Source organism: Lynx canadensis, chromosome B1, assembly GCF_007474595.2.
Source record: "Lynx canadensis isolate LIC74 chromosome B1, mLynCan4.pri.v2, whole genome shotgun sequence".
Classification (NCBI taxonomy): domain Eukaryota; kingdom Metazoa; phylum Chordata; class Mammalia; order Carnivora; family Felidae; genus Lynx; species Lynx canadensis.
The window spans coordinates 204,309,849-204,331,538 of NC_044306.2; the positions used below are offsets into that span (position 1 = coordinate 204,309,849).

Here is a 21,690-nt window from a genome sequence, read left to right on the forward strand (position 1 = left end):
TGCACACACTCTCTCTCTCTTAAAATAAACTTAAAAAAAAAAAAAAAAAAAGCATGTGTTTCCATCATCCCAGAGCAAACCCATTATGTGTTCATCATAATTTATTCTAACAATTTAATTTTTCAAACCTTCTGCAATACTTTCTATGAATACTCTGAAAGTATTTGCTGACAAAGTAATGTATTTATTTTGGTGCCATCTTGTTTCCTCTGTACTATTTCAGCCTTCTTGCCTCCCCACTCCCGGCTGCTGGAGAACAAACTTCCCCCAATGCTAGGTGGCTACTCCGGCTCTGAGTGCTAGGTGAGCACAGCACATGCCAAAGACTGGCCCGACCAACCCCACAGCTGAACGCTGTACTTTCTGTTCTGGAAGTCACTCTCGGGAGCCCAGCCCAGAGACCTGTTCCGCCTGTCGTTTCCGTAATGTTGTATCCTCCTAATTCTCCGTATTGCATGTCTGTCTGTGCAATTAGCCAGAGCCGCTGCTGCATCTGAACCTTTCAGAAATATGAACCCTCAGGAGCTCATCCTTAAGCTTAATGAAATTTTATAAAGTACCAGATCGAGTAATGCAGAACTTGAAACACTGCTACAAAATTTACAGCTGTTTCTCGCTTAGTTTGCAAACACTTTGCTGACTATAAAGGCTCGCTACTTTCCCTCCCTGACATTTCAAGGCAAGATAACCACTCTGCGTATGGCTCACCATTAATAACACTGCACGTAACTCCACACTTCAAATCACCTTTGAGAGTCGGTTCTCAGCTCTGCTTAGATCATTTTCCTGACTTCATTCCGTGGCTAACAGAGAGCCTATGCAGGAAGCAGAGGAGGTGCCATCAATTTCCTGATCGTTGCGTACGCTTTCATTAGTGGCACGGTCTTCAATCCAGGGTTTCTGTGAAGACTAGCTATTTTGTGGAGACCTCTTTAATTAAAATTAGACAGCAGAATTCACGAACATACTTAACGAGCACTCTCCAACTGCCACAGGCTTCACACTGTCAGGGAACAAACTTCCTCTCCTGCCGCGGGACACCTCAGCAACGATGCAAGACTCGTGCCTCAAATACAGGGCAAGTGAGGGCACCAATCTCAATTCACCTAACAAGTGTTTGTTAGGCATAATGTCTTACTGGGAAATGGAAGGACTACAGCATTCTTCCCGCAGCAGCAGGGAGCACCTGATCCACTCCTAGTGCGCCTCTCAAGCACCCCTCACTTAAGAGACCTCCGCAGTAGGTGATGGGTAATCTCTGAAAGTGTGTGACCAAAGGACTGACCATCAAAAAATAACAAAGTTGGAAAAGATCCTTAGGTTTACCTAGCATAGTCTTACCTGACAGATACAGAAACTGTGTCCAAAGCACAACCACATACATCTTTAGGCAAAAACTGATTGTGAAGTGTGAACTGATTGTGAAGCCAGGGTGCCTGGCTGGCTTACTCAATGGAGCATTTGACTCTTAAACTCGGGGTTGTGAGTTTGAGCCTCATGTTGGGCTCTGTGCTGACAGCTCAGAGCCTGGAGGCTGCTTCGGATTCTGTCTCCCTCTCTCTCTCTGCCCCTCTTCCACTCATGATATCTCTCCTCTCTCTCTCTCTCTCTCGAAAATAAACATTTAAAAAATACATACATACATACATAAAAATAGAAAAAAATCTTTAAAAGAAACTTATTTTGATGGGGCACCTGTGTGGCTCAGTCAGTTGAGCATCCGACTTCAGCTCAGGTCATGATCTCTCAGTTCATGAGTTTGAGCCCCACATTGGGCTCACTTCTGTGAGCCTGTCAGCACAGAGTCTGCCTTGAATCCTCTGTCCCCCTCTCCCAGTCCCTCCCCCACTTGCACTCTCCCCAAAATAAATATATATTTAAAAATTAAATTAAAAAAAATTTTTTTAACGTTTATTTATTTTTGAGACAGAGGGAGACGGAGCATGAATGGGGGAGGGTCAGAGAGAGGGAGACACAGAATCCAAAACAGGCTCCAGGCTCCGAGCTGTCAGCACAGAGCCCGACGCGGGGCTCGAACTCACGGACCGCGAGATCATGACCTGAGCCGAAGTCGGCCGCTCAACCGACTGAGCCACCCAGGCGCCCCTAGAAAATAAATTTTAAATTAATTAGAAAAAAAAAAAGTATTGTGATAAATTATGTACTAAACAAACCTCACTACTCATTCTGTAATGTGAAGGGAAGAATTTAGTCTAAACATGGACAGGCTGGGAACTCGAGTTGGAAGAGGCGAGTCCGGTCTCAAAGTGGAGGGCCATGATCCACAGGAACCAGAGCAGTTGAGAAAAGTGTTTATTGGTGGTTTGAGCCTTGAAACTACAGACGATAGTTTAAGAGAACATTTTGAAAAATGGGGCACACTTACAGATTGTGTGGTGATGAGAGAACCCCAAACAAAACGTTCCAGGGGTTTGGTTTTGTGACTTACTCTTGTGTGGAGGAGGTGGATGCAGCAATGTGTGCTCGACCACACAAGGTTGATGGGCGTGTAGTGGAACCAAAGAGAGCAGTTTCTAGAGAGGATTCTGTAAAGCCTGGTGCCCATCTAACTGTGAAGAAAATTCTTGTTGGTGGCATTAAAGAAGATACAGAAGAATATAATTTGAGAGACTACTTTGAAAAGTATGGCAAGACTGAAACCACAGAAGTTATGGAGGACAGGCAGAGTGGAAAAAAGAGAGGATTTGCTCTTGTAACTTCTGATGATCATGATACAGTTGATAAAATTGTTGTTCAGAAATACCACACTATTAATGGGCATAACTGTGAAGTGGAAAAGGCCCTTTCCAAACAAGAAATGCGGTCTGCTGGATCGCAAAGAGGTCGTGGAGGTGGATCTGGCAACTTTATGGGTCGCGGAGGAAACTCTGGTGGAAGAGGAGGCTACGGTGGTGGAGGTGGTGGCAGCAGAGGTAGCTGTGGAGGAGGTGATGGTGGATGTAATGGATCTGGAGGTGGTGGTGGCAACCATGGTGGTGGGCCTGGTTCTGGAGGTAGAGGAGGCTATGGTGGAGGTGGACCAGGATATGGAAACCAAGGCGGTGGGTATGGTGGCGGTGGTGGAGGATATGACGGTTACAATGAAGGAGGAAATTTTGGAGGTAACTATGGTGGTGGTGGGAACTATAATGATTTTGGAAATTATAGTGGACAACAGCAATCAAATTATGGACCCACGAAGGGGGGCAGTTTTGGTGGAAGAAGCTCGGGCAGTCCCTACGGTGGTGGTTATGGATCTGGTGGTGGAAGTGGTGGATATGGTAGCAGAAGGTTCTAAAAATTTTCAGAAGAAAAGGGCTACAGTTCTTAGCAGGAGCGAGAGCGAGGAGTTGTCAGGAAAGCTGCAGGTTACTTTAAGACAGTCGTCCCAAACGCATTAGAGGAACTGTAAAAATCTGCCACAGAAGGAACGATGATCCATAGTCAGAAAAGTTACTGCAGCTTAAACAGGAAACCCTTCTTGTTCAGGACTGTCATAGCCACAGTTGGCAAAAAGTGCAGCTATTGATTAATGCAACGTAGCGTCAATTAGATGTACATTCCTGAGGTCTTTTATCTGTTGTAGCTTTGTCTTTTTCTTTCTCTTTTCATTACATCAGGTATATAGCCCTGTAAATTGTGGTAGTGGCACCAGGAATAAAAAATTAAGGAATTTTTAACTTTTCAAAAAAAATAAAAGAAAATAAACAAACATGGACAGGCTGAGTTCACTTGCCAGAGATGAGGGGAAAGGCCTCAACCATCACTCGGGAAGCAAGTACATACAGCCCCAGTGTTACAGACGGGCTGATCAACCAGTTGCTGTTATCAGAAATCTCTACCACACGTTAAAATCATCAAGTGTAAGAATGAACCTGAGAGGAAGAGTGGGACGTAGAATCACCTGCATCAAACTGAGTGTCTTAAGTGCAGGAACCGGTGAGCACAACCAAAGCCAAGAGTAAGGAGGAGAGCCAGGACAGTGCCATTTAAAGAAGGCAAAAGAGACTCCAGAAAGGTGTATAGCACGATCAAATGCAACAAGCTCAGAGGACATCAGGGTTGAACAACAGGATTTGGTGTCAATATTATCACTTAATGACCTCTGGGAAGGCTGATTAAGGTGATAGGCGGATAAGGGAATAAAACAGGAACCGAGGATAGAGAAAGTAGAAGCAACCAATATTAACCAATATTATTAACCAGTATTTCAAGTTATTTGGTGGCAACAGGCAGAACAGGGTCAGACTGAAAGGTATCCTAAGTGGTTAAGCAAGGTCAAGAGAAGGACTAAGGGGGAAGGGAAGATGGGCAATTCAAAATCTAGGGGCGCCTGGGTGGCTCAGTTGGTTAAGCGTCAGACTTCAGCTCAGCTCATGATCTCACAGTCCGTGAGTTCGAGCCCCACGTCCAGCTCGGTGCTGACAGCTCAGAGCCTGGAGCCTGCTTCGGATTCTGTGTCTCCCTCTCTCTCTCTGCCCCTCTCCTGCTCACACTCTGTCTCTCTCTGTCTCTCAAAAATAAATAAATGTAAAAAAAAAATTTTTTTTTATAAATGTTAAAAAAAAAAATCTGAATGCTAAGGAAAATAACCCAATAAAGGATGAAAGACTGCAGACCCAGGAGAGAAAGAACAGAGAGGTTCTGAACAGACTTCAAGACAATGTACTCACATAAATTCTGCAGTGAGTTTCCATGGGTTAACCAGACTCACTAAAATCTATCAGGTAAGAACCCCTGGAATATAAGATTGACTTTGGAAAAAGAGTGCAACGCTTTCTTCCACATTAGACAAAGAATACAGCACATTTCAGAAAAAAAGGGAAAGAGGCAGGAACTGCAGGAGCTGACACCAACCAGACTGTCCGCAGAGCCACACTTTCTGGGCGTGCGCTATGGGCACAGAGCAGGGTTTGGAAGAAAACGTCCCAGGGAACTAGCGGTTCCAATCCAGTCTGCGTGTGGTGGCTGAGCTAAGGACGGACACCAAGGGAACCCAGAAGGGCGGCCACAGCCTGGCTGAGGATGAAGGGGGCACACTTCCCACAGGGACAGCCCATGACCTCTTAGAAAGAAACAGCAGTTAACTGGGCAAAGAAGGGAAAGAAACACTGCAGCACCAGCACCAACAAAGGCACACCGACGAGAAGGCCACAGCTACATCTTGCAAGCAGAACGGTGTGACGGCTACCGGGTCAGACACAGGCGGCGACAGCAGCAGGACAACAAAGTGGAAGGAAGCAGGAGCCAGGAGGAGAGCCTCTCCACTCGGCCAGACAGTCGGTCAGGCAAGGCGTGGAAGAGCGAGTTCAGGTGTCATCCGAGGAGAGCGGGGACCCCCAAACGCTCAGACGAGAGGCAGGGTTACCTGGAGGGGGGAGGACGTAGTGCAGAGCACGCTCCCAGAGAAGAGCTTACAGAAAACGTATCGACAGAGATTAGAGCAAGGAAGGCAAGGATAACAGGTGGCTTTCTGCATCTCGGGTACATCACTGCTAAGTGACCAGCGCCACCAGGAGTTGAAAGGTGCAAGAGGGGAAGCTGACTAGGACAATTAGAGGGATTTTCCCAACTCAACTCTTGGGGCCTCAGCTTCCTCAGCGAACAAATATAGGCTCAGCAAAAACATGTGCTGTGCTGTAGCCTGTCCAGTTCTACAGTCCTACGAGTCTACGGTCTGCCGATCCCAGCATTCCAACCACGATACTGGTGTGGGCACCTACAAAATGTGCAAACATAAAAAAACCAGTCCAACTCGCAGTTTGTGGAGAGGCATTGAACTGTAATGACTGCTTGACAGAACTGACTTTCCTAATAACCTTTTTTAAACTGAAATATAACTGACCTATTATTCTTTTTTTTTTTTTTTTTAATTTTTTTTTTTTCCAATGTTTATTTATTTTTGGGACAGAGAGAGACAGAGCATGAACGGGGGAGGGGCAGAGAGAGAGGGAGACACAGAATCGGAAACAGGCTCCAGGCTCTGAGCCATCAGCCCAGAGCCTGACGCGGGGCTCAAACTCACAGACCGCGAGATCGTGACCTGCCTGAAGTCGGACGCTTAACCGACTGCGCCACCCAGGCGCCCCGACCTATTATTCTTTTAAAAGAAGGGAGAATGTTGACAGTAGCTGCAATTTAAGCCAGTTAATAAGGGATGCTGTTTTTTATTCTTCTAAAAACAGAAAGCAACAGCAATATTATAAGCACGCTCAAGTATTCATTTATGGGATTTCTTTATCCAAAGAAACCAAACAGCTTTGGCAAGGGGCTGGCGACTCTCTTCTCTAAGCTGTACTGACCATCAACCAGGGATGCACCTTCAGGGGCAAGTCCTCACCTTCCTTCACTGGCCTCTAAACAAGGGACTAACCTCTCAACAAGAACTTGGGGGGAATGTTTACATTGCTGGGCTACTTTCAACAGTGGAGTAATTACCAAGCATTAACAGAAGAATGAAGAGAATTAGAAAAAAAAAGAATTAGATTGCAGCAAACTACTACTTAACAATTTCACTGAATTTTGGCATTAATATAAAATTACTATCATACTTTAAACATAAATATTATTCAGCTTTTTGTAGGCCTTCCTTCAGAAAAATAAAAATTAACCTTCCCATCCCATAGATGAGGCAGCTAAAAATAATCAAAATTAAAATTCTGGGCCACTAAATGCAAGATGATGTCCTAAACTGGGTCCTGGAATAGAAACAGAGTATATGTGGAAAAATTGGTGAAATGAAAATAAAGTCTGTGGTCAATAATATCGTACCAATTTTATAGGGCGCCTGGGTGGCTCAGTCGATTGAGCATCCGACTTCGGCCCCGGTCATGATTTCACAGCTCATGAGCTCAAGGCTCACGTCGGGCTCTGTGCTGACAGCTCAGAGCCTGGAGCCTGCTTCAGATTTTGTCTCCATCTCTCTGCCCTTGCCCTGCTCGCGTACTGTCTCTGTCTCTCTCTTTCAAATGTAAATAAATGTTAAAATTTTTTTTAAAACGGGGCACCTGGGTGGCTCAGTCGGTTAAGTGTCCGACTTCGGCTCAGGTCATGATCTCCCAGTTTGTGAGTTCAAGCCCCGCATAGAGATCTGTGCTGACAGCTCCAAGCCTGGACCCTGCTTCAGATTCTGTGTTTCCCTCTCTCTCTCTGCCCCTCTCCTACTCATTTCTGTCTCTCAAAAATAAATATATAAATAAATAAATAAATAAATAAATAACCAATTTCTTGGTTTTGACAAATATACCAAGGTTACATAAGATGTCAACATTAGAAAAAATTGAAGGGAATATGGGAACCCTCTATACTAACTTGGCAACTTTTCTGTAAGTCTAAAATTATTCTAAAATAAAATTTTTAAAAAATGGGTTTTGTTTATGTTTATTTATTTATTTTGAGAGAGAGTGTGTGTGTGCATGCACACACGAGCAGTGGCAGGGCAGAGAGAAAGAGAGAGAGAGAGAATGTGAAGCAGACCCTGCCTTGTCAGCACAGAGCCCAATTCGGGGCTCAATCTCATGAACCATGAGGGCCACCCAGGTGCCCCTAAAATAAAAAGGTCATTAAAAACATCCTGGGCCAAAAGAAGTTAAATTCCCCAACTTCTCATTCAGTTTCAAGATGTAACTTATACTGTACTCAAAATATTTAAGAGAAAAATGTCAGGGTGCCTGGCTGGCTTAACTGGTACAGCACATGACTCTTGATCTTGGGGTTATAAGTTCAAGCCCCACATTGGCTGCAGAGATTATTTAAAACTCTTAAAAAGGAAAAATCAATTTCCACAGGAAATGGGATAAGCCAATGCCATATATATTATTGGAATTACTCTAAGACAGTTTGCAAACTAAAGTTGACTTCTACGGTAAAAAAAATAAATAAATACTTTGTAGGTCCATGAGATACAAATTATTTGATCCCAACTCGTATTGATCAAAGTCCCTCTAAAGACAGCTTGTGTCTCCATACCAGTGTGTTCCAGCCAATGAGTTCAGAAAGCCTATAGGGTCAACAAGAGTCCAATAAAGGAGACCTGGGTGGCTCAGTCGGTTAAGCATCTCACTTTGGCTCAGGTTGGGGCGCCTGGGTGGCTCGGTCAGTTGAGCATCTGACTTTGGCTCAGGTCATGATCTCACAGTTTGTGGGTTCGAGCCCTACATCAGGCTCTGTGCTGACAGCTTGCTCAGAGCCTGCAGCCTGCTTCAGATTCTGTGTCTCCTTCTCTCTCTCTCTGCCCCTCCCTGCTCATGCTCTCTCTCTCAAAAATAAATAAATTTTTTTAAAAAATTTAACTTCGGCTCAGGTCATAATCTCACAGCTCATGAGTTCGAGCTCCACGTCGGGGTCTGTGCTGACAGTTTGGAGCCTGGAGCCCGCTTTGGATTCTGTGTCTCCCTCGTTCTCTGTTCCTCCTCCATTCGCTCTCTCTCTCTCTCAAAAATAAATAAAGATTAAAAAAAAAAAAGAGTCCAATAAAGAAAGCTATACAATGACAGAAGCAATCTATACTAGCACCAAACAGATATTCAACTAGCAATGAGGCCCAGCAATTAGGCTCAGGAACAAAGGCCTCAGGTTAATAAGAGTTAATAAGTATATTTCACACACATATTATAAAGTAAAAATATACATAATGAATGGAAATTAATCAAGTAACTGTCTATGAAGAAACACACTTCAAACATAATTATACGGGAGGTTGAAAGTAAAGAAATAGAAAAATATACCATGCAAATATCAATGAAAAGAAAGCTAGAGTGGCTATGTTAGCATCAAACAAAAAATGAGCAAGAATATAAAAGAATTCAAAAAATCATCACCACCTGGATCTAAATAACATTCAGAGAACACTCCACTCAATAATAGCAGAATATATGTTTTATACCCATAAGTAGTATTCACCAAGACAGACCATACAACCTTAAAATTTCTTAGGAATTAAAATCATACAGGGGTGCCTGGGTGGCTCAGTCGGTTGAGTGTCCAACTTCAGCTCAGGTTGTGATCTCACAGGTCATGGGTTCGAGACCCATGGCTACAGAGCCTCTCTCTCTCCCTCTCTCTGCCCCTTCCCCACGTGTGGTCACGCTGTCTCTGTCTCAAAAGGAATAAACTTGGGGCGCCTGGGTGGCTCAGTCGGTTAAGCGTCCGACTTCAGCTCAGGTCACGATCTCACGGTCTGTGAGTTCAAGCCCCGCGTCGGGCTCTGAGCTGATGGCTCAGAGCCTGGGGCCTGCTTCCGATTCTGTGTCTCCCTCTCTCTGTGCCCCTCCCCCGTTCATGCTCTCTCTCTGTCTCAAAAATAAATAAACGTTAAAAAAAAAAAGGAATAAACTTAAAAAAAAAAAAATTACAATCATACAAAGCATGTTTTCTGACCATACTAGAATGAGACTAGAACTCAGTAACAGAACGGTAACAGGAAATTAAACATACTTCTAAATAACCCGTGAGTCGAGGAGGTTACAGCAAAAGCATGGCTTACAGGGAAATTTACAGCACTAAACACATATATTAGAGAAAAGAAGAATGGCCTCAAATCAATAATCTAAGCTTGTAGCTTAAGGAATTAGAAAAAGTAAAATCGAAGTAAGCCCAAAAGCAGAGTAATAAAGCAGTCAAAAAAATTCAAAATCACAAACAGAAAAACAGGGGGGAAAAATCAAAAGAGCTGGTTCTTCAAAAAGATGAAAAACTTGAAGAATCTCTAGCAAGACTGGCAGAAAAAAAAGGAAGGATACTCAATATCAAGAATGAAAAAGGGAGCATCACTGCAGACCCTCACAGACATATTAAAAGGACAATAAAGGAATGCTACAAGAGCACCCGACTGTCAGTCGGTGCAGCATGCAACTGTTGATCTTGGGATCATGAGCTCAACTCCACACTGGTGTAGAGATCACTTAAAAACTAAAATCAAGGAGAGTAGAGATCACTTAAAAACTAAAATCAAGCAGAGTAGAGATCACTTAAAAACTAAAATCAAGGAGCGCCTGGATGGCTCAGTCAAGTGTCCAACTCTTGATTTCAGCTCTCTACTCTCTTCTGCTCCTCCCCACATCCATGCATGCAGCACAAGCTGTCTCTCAAGATAAATAAATAAACTTAAATAAAACCTTAAAAAACAAAAATAAAGGAATACTACTGACAACTCTACACACATAAATTCAACAACTTAGATGAAATGAGCCCTTTCTTTGAAAAGCACACACTACAATAGAGAGAAAAGAACAAGTCCTAAGTTATTTTATCAGGTCAACATTATACTAACACCAAAACCAGGCAAGAACAATATATAAGAAAACTATTGACATAGATTTCATAACAACAAATGCAATAACACTCAACAAAATATTAAACTGAATCCCACAACCAAAAAAGAGTAACTTACCACGACCAAGAAGGGTTTATTCCAGGAATGCAAAGCTGAGTCCATATTTAAAAGTCAATAACGTCAAAAAAAATAAAAGTCAATAATGTGATCTACCACATTAGCAGTCTAAAGAAGAGAAGTACATGATCATATCAATTTGATTCAAAAAAGCATTTGGCAAAATTCAACATCTATTAATAAAACTCCTCAACCTAATAATGGGCATCTACAAAAATCTACAGCAGACATCATATTTTATGGTGAAATACTGAATGCTTTCACCCTAAAATCAGGAACAAGGAAATTGTACTAAAAGTCCTAGCCAGTGCAATGAAGAACAAAAAAGAAAGAAAAGGCATACATAACAGAAAACAAAGGAAAAAAAACACTACTCAGACACGATGACTTTCTACACAGAAAATACTAGTGAATCCACCAAAAACTCCCAGAATATGATTTTAGCAAGATCAAAGGATAGAAGATAAACACACAAAATTTAATTACATTTCTATATACTAGCAATGAATAAATGAAACTGAAGTTTTTTTTTAAAAACACCATTTACAGAGGTTGAAAAAAATTAAATATTTATGTATAAATCTAGGAAAACATGTACAGAATCCATCTGCTGAAAACTACAAAACACCAATGAAAGAAACCAAACATGAATTATAGGTCAATTATATCTCCATTAAAAAAAAAAAAAAGGAAATAAAAAATGACCAAATAGAGATGCATACTATGTTCATGGATTGGAAAACAACATAGTAAATGTGTCAATTTTCCACCAAATTGATCTATAGATTTATGACTATTCTATTCAAATCCCAGAAGAATTGGGGCGCCTGGGTGGCGCAGTCGGTTAAGCGTCTGACATCAGCCAGGTCACGATCTCGCGGTCCGTGAGTTCGAGCCCCGCGTCAGGCTCTGGGCTGATGGCTCGGAGCCTGGAGCCGGTTTCCGATTCTGTGTCTCCCTCTCTCTGTGCCCCTCCCCCGTTCATGCTCTGTCTCTCTCTGTCCCCAAAATAAATTAAAAACGTTGAAAAAAAAAATTAAAAAAAAATCCCAGAAGAATTATTTGTAAAGATAGGCAAGCTTATTCTAAAATATATGGAAAAGCAAAACAACTAAATAGCCAAAATATTTTTTTCTTTAAAGTTGGAGAAATCAGGGGCGGCTGGGTGGCTCAGGTCATGATCTCCCAGTTTGTGAGTTTGAGGCCCGCACCGGGCTCAGTGCTGACAGCTCAGAGCCTGGAGCCTGCTTCTGATTCTGTGTCTCCCTCTCTCTCTGCCCCTCCCCAGCTTATGCTCTGTCTCTCTCTGTCTCAGAAATAAACATTAAAAGATTTTTTTTTTTAAGCTGGAGAAATCACCTTGCTCAATTTTAAGACCTGCAGTAATTAAGACATGGTATAGGCAATGAAACAGACCCACAAATCAATGGAACAGAACGGAGAGTACAGAAATAACCCACACTCAAATAAGGTCAACTGATTTCTCACAAAGGTGAAAAGCCAATTCAGTGGAGAAAGGATATCCTTTCAACAAATGGGTTTGGAACAACCGGATATCCATATGAAAAAAAATATGAATATATATAGATAGATATGAATAGTTCATATGTACATATAGATATATATAGATATAGATATATATAAACTAACTCACAATGAATCACAGATCTAAATGTAAAACTATGAAACTTCTAGGAGAAAGCATAGGGAAAAAAAAATCTTTATAACCTGAAGTTTTGTAAAACAAAGAGTTTACAGATATGACAGCAAAAAGTAGTATTCATAAAAGAAAAATCTGGTAAGCTGAACTTCATCAAAATTAAATTTTTTTCTTTGCAAAGAAAGAAAAAAAAAGCTATAGACTGTAAGAAAATGTTTGCAAATTGCATATTCAACAAGACTCCTATCCAGAATTATAAACAACTCTCAAAACTCAAAAGCAAGAAAATAAACAACCCAATTAAAAATAGTCAAAGTCTTGAATAAACACTTCACCCAAGAGGATACAAGAATGGCAAACAAATACATGAAAAGTGTTCAATATCAGTAGTCATTAGGGAAATGCAAACTGAAACCACACCATACCACACCTATTAAAATGGTTAAGATAAAAACTACGGACAAGTAGTGCTAGCAAGGATGCAGAGTCACTGGAACTCTCAACATTGCTGGTGAAAAGTCAAAAAGGTATGGCCACTCTGAAAACTAGTATGGCAGTTTCTTATAATGCTACCATATGACCCAGCTCCCACTTCTTAGTATCTACCATAGAAAAATGAAAATTTAATTCCACACAAAAACCTGTACACAAATGTTTTTATAGAAGCTATATTCATTTTCACCAAAACCTGGGAAGAACCTCGATGTCCACCATCAGGAAAATGAATAAACTGTGGTATATCCATACAATGGAATACTACTCAGCAGTAAAAAGGAACAATCTATTATTGGTATATGCAACTGGGATGAATCTCAAAGTGATTATGCTGAGTGAAATAAACTAGCCTCAAAAAGTTACATGCTATATGATTCCATTTATATGACTCCTCCAACAGATAAAATCATAGTAACAAAGTACTAGCTGCCAAGAGTTTAGGGGGTGGAAGAGAGTATGATCTCACAGGGATTGCACAAGGGAGCTTTTGTGGGCAAAGAAAGTGTTCTATATCCTAACAGTGGTAGTGGTTATACTAATCTATATAGATGTGTCTATATAATCCAAAATCCTATACATTTTAAAATATCAATTTTACTACATGTTAATTTTTCAATTAGCATACAATAAAACCACTTAGAAAAACTGCCTGGTAATATCTACTAAAGTCAAACCACACATAAACTTAGCAACTCCACTCCGGTATATATGGACATATATTCGACTGAAATGAGTACTCATGTCCACCAAAAGACGTGTACAGGAATGTGCTTATCAGCTATAAAACAAAATAACTTTGGGATGCCTGGCTGGGTCAGTTGGTAGAGCCCACGACTCTTAATCTCAGGGTCGTTAGTTCAAACCCCGGGTTATGTATGGAGCCTACTTAAAAAAAAAAAAAAGTAAATAAAATAAAATAACCTGAATGTCCATCAATATCAGAATGGATAACCTGTGGTATAGTTACACAATGGAAAAAGATGTATGCCATGAAAAAGAATGATGATGGGGCACCTGGGTGGCTCAACTGATTAAGGATCCAACTCTTGATTTAGGCTCAGGTCATGATCTCACAGTCTTTGAGTTCAAGCCCCACATTAGGGCTCTGAGCTGACAGTGCAGAGCCTGCTTAGGATTCTGCCTCTGTCTGTCTGTCTGTCTCTCTCTCTCTCTCTCTCTCGCTGTCTCTCTTTCTGCACCACCCCCTCCTTGTGCTCTCCCTCTACCAAAATAAATAAACATTTAAAAATATATTTAAGGGGTGCCTGGGTGGCTCAGTCGGTTAAGCGGCCAACTTCGGCTCAGGTCATGATCTCACAGTCTGTGAGTTCGAGCCCCGCGTCGGGCTCTGTGCTGACAGCTCAGAGCCTGGAGCCTGTTTCGGATTCTGTGTCTCCCTCTCTCTGACCCTCCCCTGTTCATGCTCTGTCTCTCACTGTCTCAAAAATAAATAAAATGTTAAAAAAAAATTTTAATTAAAAAAAAGTAAAAAAAATAAAAATATACTTAAAAAAATAAAAAAAATGATTGAGTTGCTATGTCAACAACACAAGTGCACCTCAACGTTGAGCCAAAGAGCACTGGCAGAGCACTTTCACAAGAAATTCAAATACAGCCCAAATGCAGAACAGTGGTGGGATGACTGCAAAGGGGAACAAGGAAGCATTTTAGGGTACAGGGAATATTCTATATCTATATTCTATATCTTGGTATACTGGTTACATGGGTGTGCACATGCATAAGATACTCAATCACACAGGTGCTCCTTGCAGCTGCACCAAATTGTTAATCTTAGTTAAAGCACATAAGGTTCTAGATCTTTATTTGACATACTCCCTCAGGTCACTAAGGCAAATGTGAACTAGGGAGAAAGTTATGACTGAACTTCATTTCATCACGGCACCAATGCCTGCAACACACCCCAATGTGCCTCGAGATTCATAATCATACCATCTAACTATGTATGAATGTGCTGTAGGATGGCCTTTAAACATTATTAATAGTATCTCCTTCTTGCCACTTTTCCTTGCTGAAAAGGATTTATGTTATTACAAATGCTCCCTATACTACAACAGGTTTCTCTGACTTTAAAACTTCATTCATTCATTCATTCATTCATTCATTCAAACAGAGAGAGGGAGAGAAAGAGAGAACATGAGAGGAGCAAAGAGAGAGGGAGAGAGAGAATCCCAAGCAGGCTCCACACTCAGAGCAGAGTCCTATGCGGGGCTTAATCCCAGAGCTGTGAGATCATGAGCTGAGCCGAAATCAAGAGTAGAACGCTTAACCGACTGAGCCACCCAGGTGCCCCCTGACTTTAAAACTTTAATATCGCAGTTTGGAAGTGTACTTTGATCCCTACCGCCAAATGGCTTCCTTTTACAAATCTCTAACAGCATGACAAAAACAGCTCTAAATTCCCTTTTGAGTCCTCCATGAGTGAAAACTATGTGTAAGTTGATATTCCAACAGCCAGTGACTGGGTCAATTTCCATAATAGAGGAATTCTGGTTTTCGCAAATAACATGGGCGTGGCTGAATTTTGCACACCCATTCAGAAAACACAACTGTGATTGTGTAAATATTTTTATTTTGTATAGAATACCTAAATGTTTAATTGTCAAAAGGTGAAAAAGCCAAGATCAGTTTTATTCGAAAAAGAAAAAATGCTGGTAATATCAGGTTGTAAAGTACTATTCACCTTTTTGCTCCGTAAGTAATACTCACTGTAGAAAAGTCTTAAAGTTTGAGGAATGTGCAAAAAGGAAAAAAGAAAGCCATCAGAATTTCCACCCCAAATTTTTTTTTTCAAGTAGGCTACATGTGGAACCCAAAACGGGGCTTGAACTCACAAAACGTGAGCTCAAGACCTGAGCTGAGTTCAAGAGTCAGAAGCTTAACCAACTGAGCCACCCAGGCGCCCCAACCACAAAATATTTTGACACATATCGTATCAGACTCTCCTATGCAAATATATACACACAGATATTTTACAAATATGGGTTCATGCTACAAATGTTTTCTATTGTGGGGAGCCTGGCTGGCTCAGTTGGTAGAGCATGAGACTCTTGATGGCGGGGTTTTGAGTTCAAGCCCCACACTGTGTGTAGAGATTACTTAAAAATGGAATCTCTGGCGCACCTGGGTGGCTCAAGTCATGATCTCGCAGTTCATTAGTTGGAGCCCAGCATCGGGCTGCTGTCAGCATAGAGCCCACTTTGGATCTTCTGCCGTCTTCTCTCTGCCCCTGCCCCACTTGAGCTCTCTCTCTCTCTCTCAAAAATAAACAAACATTCAAGAAAAATAGAATCTTTAAAAATTATTGATGAGGGGCACCTGGGAGGCTCAGTCGGTTAAGCCTCTGACTTCAGCTCAGGTCATGATCAATATCACGGTCTGTGAGTTTGAGCCCCTTGTTGGGCTCTGTGCTGACAGCTCAGAGCCTGGAGCCTGCTTCGGATTCTGTCTCTCTCTCTCTCCCTCTCTCTCTCTCTCTCTCTCTGCCCCTCCCCTGCTCACGCGCTCTCTCTCTCTCTCTCTCTCTCTCTCAAAAATAAATAAATGTTTTTAAATTGTTAATGAGCTACAAACGTTTTCTGTTTTATAAGCTTCCTTATTCACTCAATACACCATGAACATTATGAAAATTATATTTTAAAATAGAAATGCCAAACAATAAGATATATTCATGATACCCTTCACCACCAACTTTTCATTTCAGGGCCAACCCTTTATTGTTGCATCAGAGCAGACCACCAAATGAGGCTATTAGAACGGGGCTTATCCAAGACCCAGCCATGCCCACTGTTCTTGACCGCACACTGTGTTCCCATTCCACAAGCGGAAAAAGCTTGATCGATAGCATCCTGTGGCAAAGTCCTTAATAAAGTCCAGCCCAGCCTCCTGGAAAATAATGACTGTGTACATACGTAACAGTGCGTGCCACCAGGTACTGTTTATTTATTTAATTCGTACAATAACCCTAGAAGCTAGGTGCCAGATCACTTAGAACACTGAAGCAGCCTGAGGTTTGACAGCTTGCTTGAGGGCACAGAGCCTATCAAGTTTGTATACTCAAGTTTTGCAGCCAAAGACTCTATAAGCTACACTGTATCTTCCTACTTACCCCTCAGCCCTTATTTCTGTGTAGAAGCCACCCACATGCACAAAGGCCCTCTGTGCCTGAGCAGCTACCCTGATGAAGGTGGTCCTCGGCTAACACTCAGTGCTGTGCCCAGAACACAGGACGCCTCCTGGGAATCCAGACCGTCCTTCCACTCTTACTCCTCTCTCAGATACCTTCTGCCCTGGTGACCCTACATAGAATGGAAAGGATGCAACCCCGGAATCAATCAGAAGCTGCTTCTGGAAATGCGAGGCCAGTACCCACTCTCTGCTGTTTGTTGACAAACACTTCTTTGAATGCCTCTTCTGTACCAGACAAGGTTCCCCCAAAGAGTTCACCATCTATGGGGAAACAATCCAGAGGCTTCAGAATTACAGTAAAAATTTTTGTGATCAGTTATCAAGAACACTTTCAGCTCTGCCACCATAGGTATCTTTCATGCACTGTTATCAAAAAACTTGTGAAGAAATTTTAAAACTTAAGATACTTTATTTAATAACATTGTCAAGTTAGCTAACATATAGTGTATACAGTGTAGTCTTGGCTTTGGGAGTAGAGTCCCATGATTCATGGCTTACATACAACACCCAGTGCTCGTACCAACAAGTGCCCTCCTCAGTGCCCATCTCCCATTTTCCCCTCTCCCCCACCTTCCCCATCCACCCTCAGTGCCCATCACCCATCTTCCCTTCCTGCCCCCCCCCCCATCCATCCTCAGTTTGTTCTCTGTATTTAAGAGTCTCTTATGTTTGCCTCCCTCTCTGTTTGTAACTTATTTTTCCTTCCGTTTCCCTATGGTCTCATGCTAAGTTTCTCAAATTCCACAGATGAGTGAAAAAACTTAAGATACAACTTTACAGAGAATGTTTCTCAGAGCGCAAGTCACAAATCAATAGAACACAGTAAAGTAATTCTGTGTACTACAACCGTTTTATTAATGAAACGGAATGAAATAGAAAAGACAAAAAAAAATCAGAATATCGTTTTGTAGGGGCGTCTGGGTGGCTCAGTCGGTTGAGCACCTGACCTGGCTCAGGTCACGATCTCACGGTCTGTGAATTCGAGCCCCACATCAGGCTCTGTGCTGACAGCTCAGAGCCTGGAGCCTGGTTCGGATTCTGTGTCTCCCTCTGTCTCTGCCCCTCCCCTGCTCATGCTCATGCTCATGCTCTGTCTCTCTCTCTCTCTCTCTCTCAAAAATAAAAACATTAAATATATATATACACACCACTTTGTAAAACTTCTGTTGTGTAAGAGGAAGCAGGCACTACAGGTCTTAATATATCTTATTTCTCACAGGGGATCGTGGTCAAAAACCTTGACTCGTAAGTTTAACAGTAAGGCAGTCTTGTCAAAAATCATACTAGATAGATGGTTATATATGAGTTTGAGTAATGTGATTGGAATAATAAACTAAAAGAAGACTGTTTTAGCTAAATATTGTAAAATAAATGGGATTTATTAAAACCTGAAACAATAGTATCAGCAACTTGTTTTTACTGAATGGGCAGAAGTGGTCTATTTTACACCAAGCTGTAGCAAATATCATCAACATTTCTGTAAAGGATTTGCATAGGCAGACGGCCTACTCTTACCTCCCCAGCAGCAGCAAACACTACCCTTAATTTACAGCTCAAAGATCCAAGTGCCCAAACTTCATCCTTGACCCCAACAACTACACCTGTGTTGCTCTCCAGGGTATTCGAAAAGGGTAACCTCTGTAGAATGAAGTCCAGGCCTATGACCCAGGATCCCAAACGAACGTGACAACATCATCTCAAGAAAGCTCCAACAACTGCACTTTTTACACTACAGAGAACACTGAAAATACTTTAAACTGAAACGAAAGCACACATGCGTTACTGTAAGTTCACTTAATAGCAAAAGCATCAGAAAGCCACACCACATGCAATCATTTATCTGCTCTCACTACAGACCATTCCTACACGATATTTAGCTTGCATAAAACAGTTCGCCTCATAATTTCGCACACAAATACTCCTGATGAGGCTTTTTTTTTTAAATTGCAAAGGTCTTTAAAAGAACTGAATGTAACAGTTCTAAAAACGCGACTTTCGCAAAGTCCATTATCTCTCAGTAGCCAAGTGAACGACTGGAAATGACCGTGTCAGGTGCACACCCTCCTACTGCCATCGTGTCTTCTGAAGTGTCGTGACCGATGTCCAAGGAACAAAGGTGCAGCAATCCACAACGGGTAGATGCACTGTGTGCTTGCTGCTTTCATCAACAACACAGGAGAAAAAAATCATTTTTCAAACGCCTTAAGTTCAGACACTACTAAATATACGTCTGAGTAACCAGACCACCAATTACCCCTAAAACTTTTTTTAAAAAAGCTGGAAACGGAGAGCCAGGGCTCCGGAAGACTGTCAGGTGGGTGGCTCTCAAAGGACCGTATCGGAGCCGAAAAAGAAAACTTCGAGGCGGGCACTACTCAGGCATCACTCGCAAGGGATGGAGAAGGCAGCCGCCGAGAAGCCACATCGGAAGGCACTCTCAACTACGAAGGGAAGCCCCGCTTGTCACCTGACTCCTAATTCTCCTGGAATCGCACACCAGCAATCTCAAGGACGAGCTCCGCGCGGCGCGAGATGGCACCACCCCCGGGCCCGTGACAGCGGCGCGCAGGTGGGCAGAGGCACAGGCAGCGCCGCGCGCCGCACCCAGGAGATGCCGGCACCTGGCGCGGGCAGCCCGCGGGAAGGCTGTCACCGCGCTAGCCGCCGGCGGCCCCGGCCCCGGCAGCCCGCCCGTTAGCCCGCGCGCGGAGTCCGGCCCCCGGCGGGAGGGCCGCCCGCGTCCGCCCGCCCACCCCGCCCCCGCCCCGCCGCCGCTTACCTCGAAGTAGCCTCCGGGGGCGGCGCCGCCCGCGCCCGCGCCCGCGCCGAGGGGCCCGTTGGCCGCCGCCGCGCCGCCCGGGGCCGCCAGGCCCGCGGCCTGGGAGCCGCGCAGCGCCGCCGCCGGGCCGGCCTTGCCGCCGCCCGCACCGCCGTTGCCCCCGCCCGAGCCGCCGCCGCCGCCGCCCCGCTTGTTCTTCCGGCGCTTGGCCCCGCGCTTGGCGTCGGCCGGGCTCATGGCGGGCGGGCGGGCGGGCGGGGAGAGGGCGCGGAGCGGGCGCGGGGCCGCGGGCGGCGGCGGCGGAGGGCGGGGAAGGCGGGGAGGCTGAGGCGGCGGCGGGGCGCTCCGGCCGGCCGAGGGCGGGGGGGGGCGCTACGCGGGGTCGCCTCCGGGCGGGGAGGGCCGGGCGGGCGGGAGCTGCGGGGAGGCCGCTGGGCGGGAGGAACAGCGAGTCCACCGGGCCCGGCGCCGCCGCTGACCAGAGTTAGAGTCCAATATGGCGGACACAAGGGGAAAGGGATCCCAGTTTACGTCGGGGGAGGGGGAAGGAGCGGCGGGGAGGGGGAGGGGTGTGGGCGCCCTCCCCCCCCCCACGCCTTACTCCGCCCTCCCGAGCGCCGCTCCCCCTCTGCCTCGCCCGCCCCCTCGCGCCGTTAACGAGCGCCGGCGCGCAGGGCACGCCGGGAGTGGGAGTTCGCGCGCCCGCGTCGCCGCCGGGGACACACGGTGGGATGACCACGGTTCCCGTCAAGCCTCGCGCGGCCGAGCGCCCGGACGCCGAGCGGGGCTGAGCCGGGGGTTGGGGGGAGTCGCCTGCGCCGGTGACGTCACCGTCGCTGTGCGCACAGCCCAGTCACGCCCGCGGCGCGTGGCCTTCTGGGAGTTGTAGTCGGACGGAAGGGCCGTGCCGGCGCGAGGCACCGTCGCCCGCGGTGGACGAACTACAGGGTTGGAGACGAGGAGTTCCGCCTCTTTGACAGGCACGCACACGCCCCGGCGTCCTGCGCCCCGCCCCCCGGGTGCCGCAGGCCGGCCCGGCCCCCGGGATGCGCCAAGGCCGGGAACCGGGCTCTGGCCCGCCGGGAGGGGCCCGGTGACCTTGGTCCGGCTCTGGGTGCGAGTCCGCCTCCCCCACTTTCTGGCTCTGTGACCTTGGGCCGGTCCCCTAGCCAGAACCCAGGTGACTCGCTGGGGATGAGAACGACCTGCCTCGTGGGCTTGGGTGGGGTTCCGGAGGGCGCCTGGCCCAGCGGTGCGCGGAGCTGCTGCCCCGAGAGCCCGGGCGCCGCGGGTCGGGGTCCGCCCTGGGAGATAGAGCAGCCGTGACTGTACCAGGGCCCGGCCCGGCACACCTGTCGGTTAGCGTAGGACCCCAGGGCCTGCAGACGCCCTTCCCGAGCTCGCCCTCTCCCTGCTCCCGCGTCCGGGGCTCTGGTGCCTAGTGACCGGGCAAGGTCCCGGATGGTCCCGACGTTTCTCGCGACCTCGCGTTCACCCACCTCGCAGGGCGTGCCTCCGACCGTCCCAGGCCTTGCAGTGCTCTCTGCCCCCGCGGGGCCTCAGACTCCCAGGTCAGAAATCTAAGCTCTCCGCCTGGACCCTCTTCCTCCCCGTGCCGCTTGCCCATCATCAGCAAGCCCCAGGTACAGTTCTGCCCTTAGGACAGGAGCGGTCCTTTGCCTAGGCCCTGCATTCCTGAGCGCCCCACTTATCACAGTCACCGAGACACCAAAAACATCCTTTCCCCCTCGGGTTCTGTGGGTGGTTACAGGGTCGAGATACCGTTAGCTCTGGGCCTGCCCACATCTCTTTGCCTAACCTCACCCTTGCCCCAGCTGCAGTCACCGTCTTCAGATCCTCTGACCCATTCTTCATGACACAACCAGAATGAGCTAAATCAACCCTCTGCTTAAAGCCCTTCGGGGACTCTACTTGTCAGCAAAATAAAGGCCCCTCCCACCTCCCAGAGGGTTTTGGATGACCCTGCCCTGATGGTGGTGTTTGAGAGAGTGGGTGGGGGACGCCTGCTCAACCTCCTTTGACACTCCTCCAGGTAAACAAAGTCTTGGGCTGCTCCCCACCCCACGGGGGCTGGGTCAGACACTCCCTTCTCCCACAGCCCCTTTGCTTTCCTTTATCATAGCACATAGACACTAGATT

General features: G+C 45.4%; 2 protein-coding genes across 3 annotated transcripts in view; one reads left to right on the forward strand and one right to left on the reverse strand.

Annotated features, from left to right (window-relative positions):
* The window catches only part of FAM193A (family with sequence similarity 193 member A), a 164,698-nt gene extending 145,121 nt beyond the window's left edge, over positions 1 to 19,577 (reverse strand). For both annotated transcript variants that reach the window (XM_032593022.1, XM_030314349.1), the window contains exon 1: positions 19,531 to 19,577. The gene's annotated coding sequence lies outside the window, so the exon portion shown is untranslated. The remainder of the gene's footprint in view (positions 1 to 19,530) is intronic.
* Positions 2,289 to 3,543, forward strand: LOC115512877 (heterogeneous nuclear ribonucleoprotein A3-like). The gene is given in 2 exon segments (XM_032593023.1): positions 2,289 to 2,424; positions 2,427 to 3,543. Coding segments are annotated over 2 exon segments (897 nt in total). The 5' UTR covers positions 2,289 to 2,399; the 3' UTR covers positions 3,299 to 3,543.
* Positions 19,578 to 21,690: the final 2,113 nt, after the last annotated feature.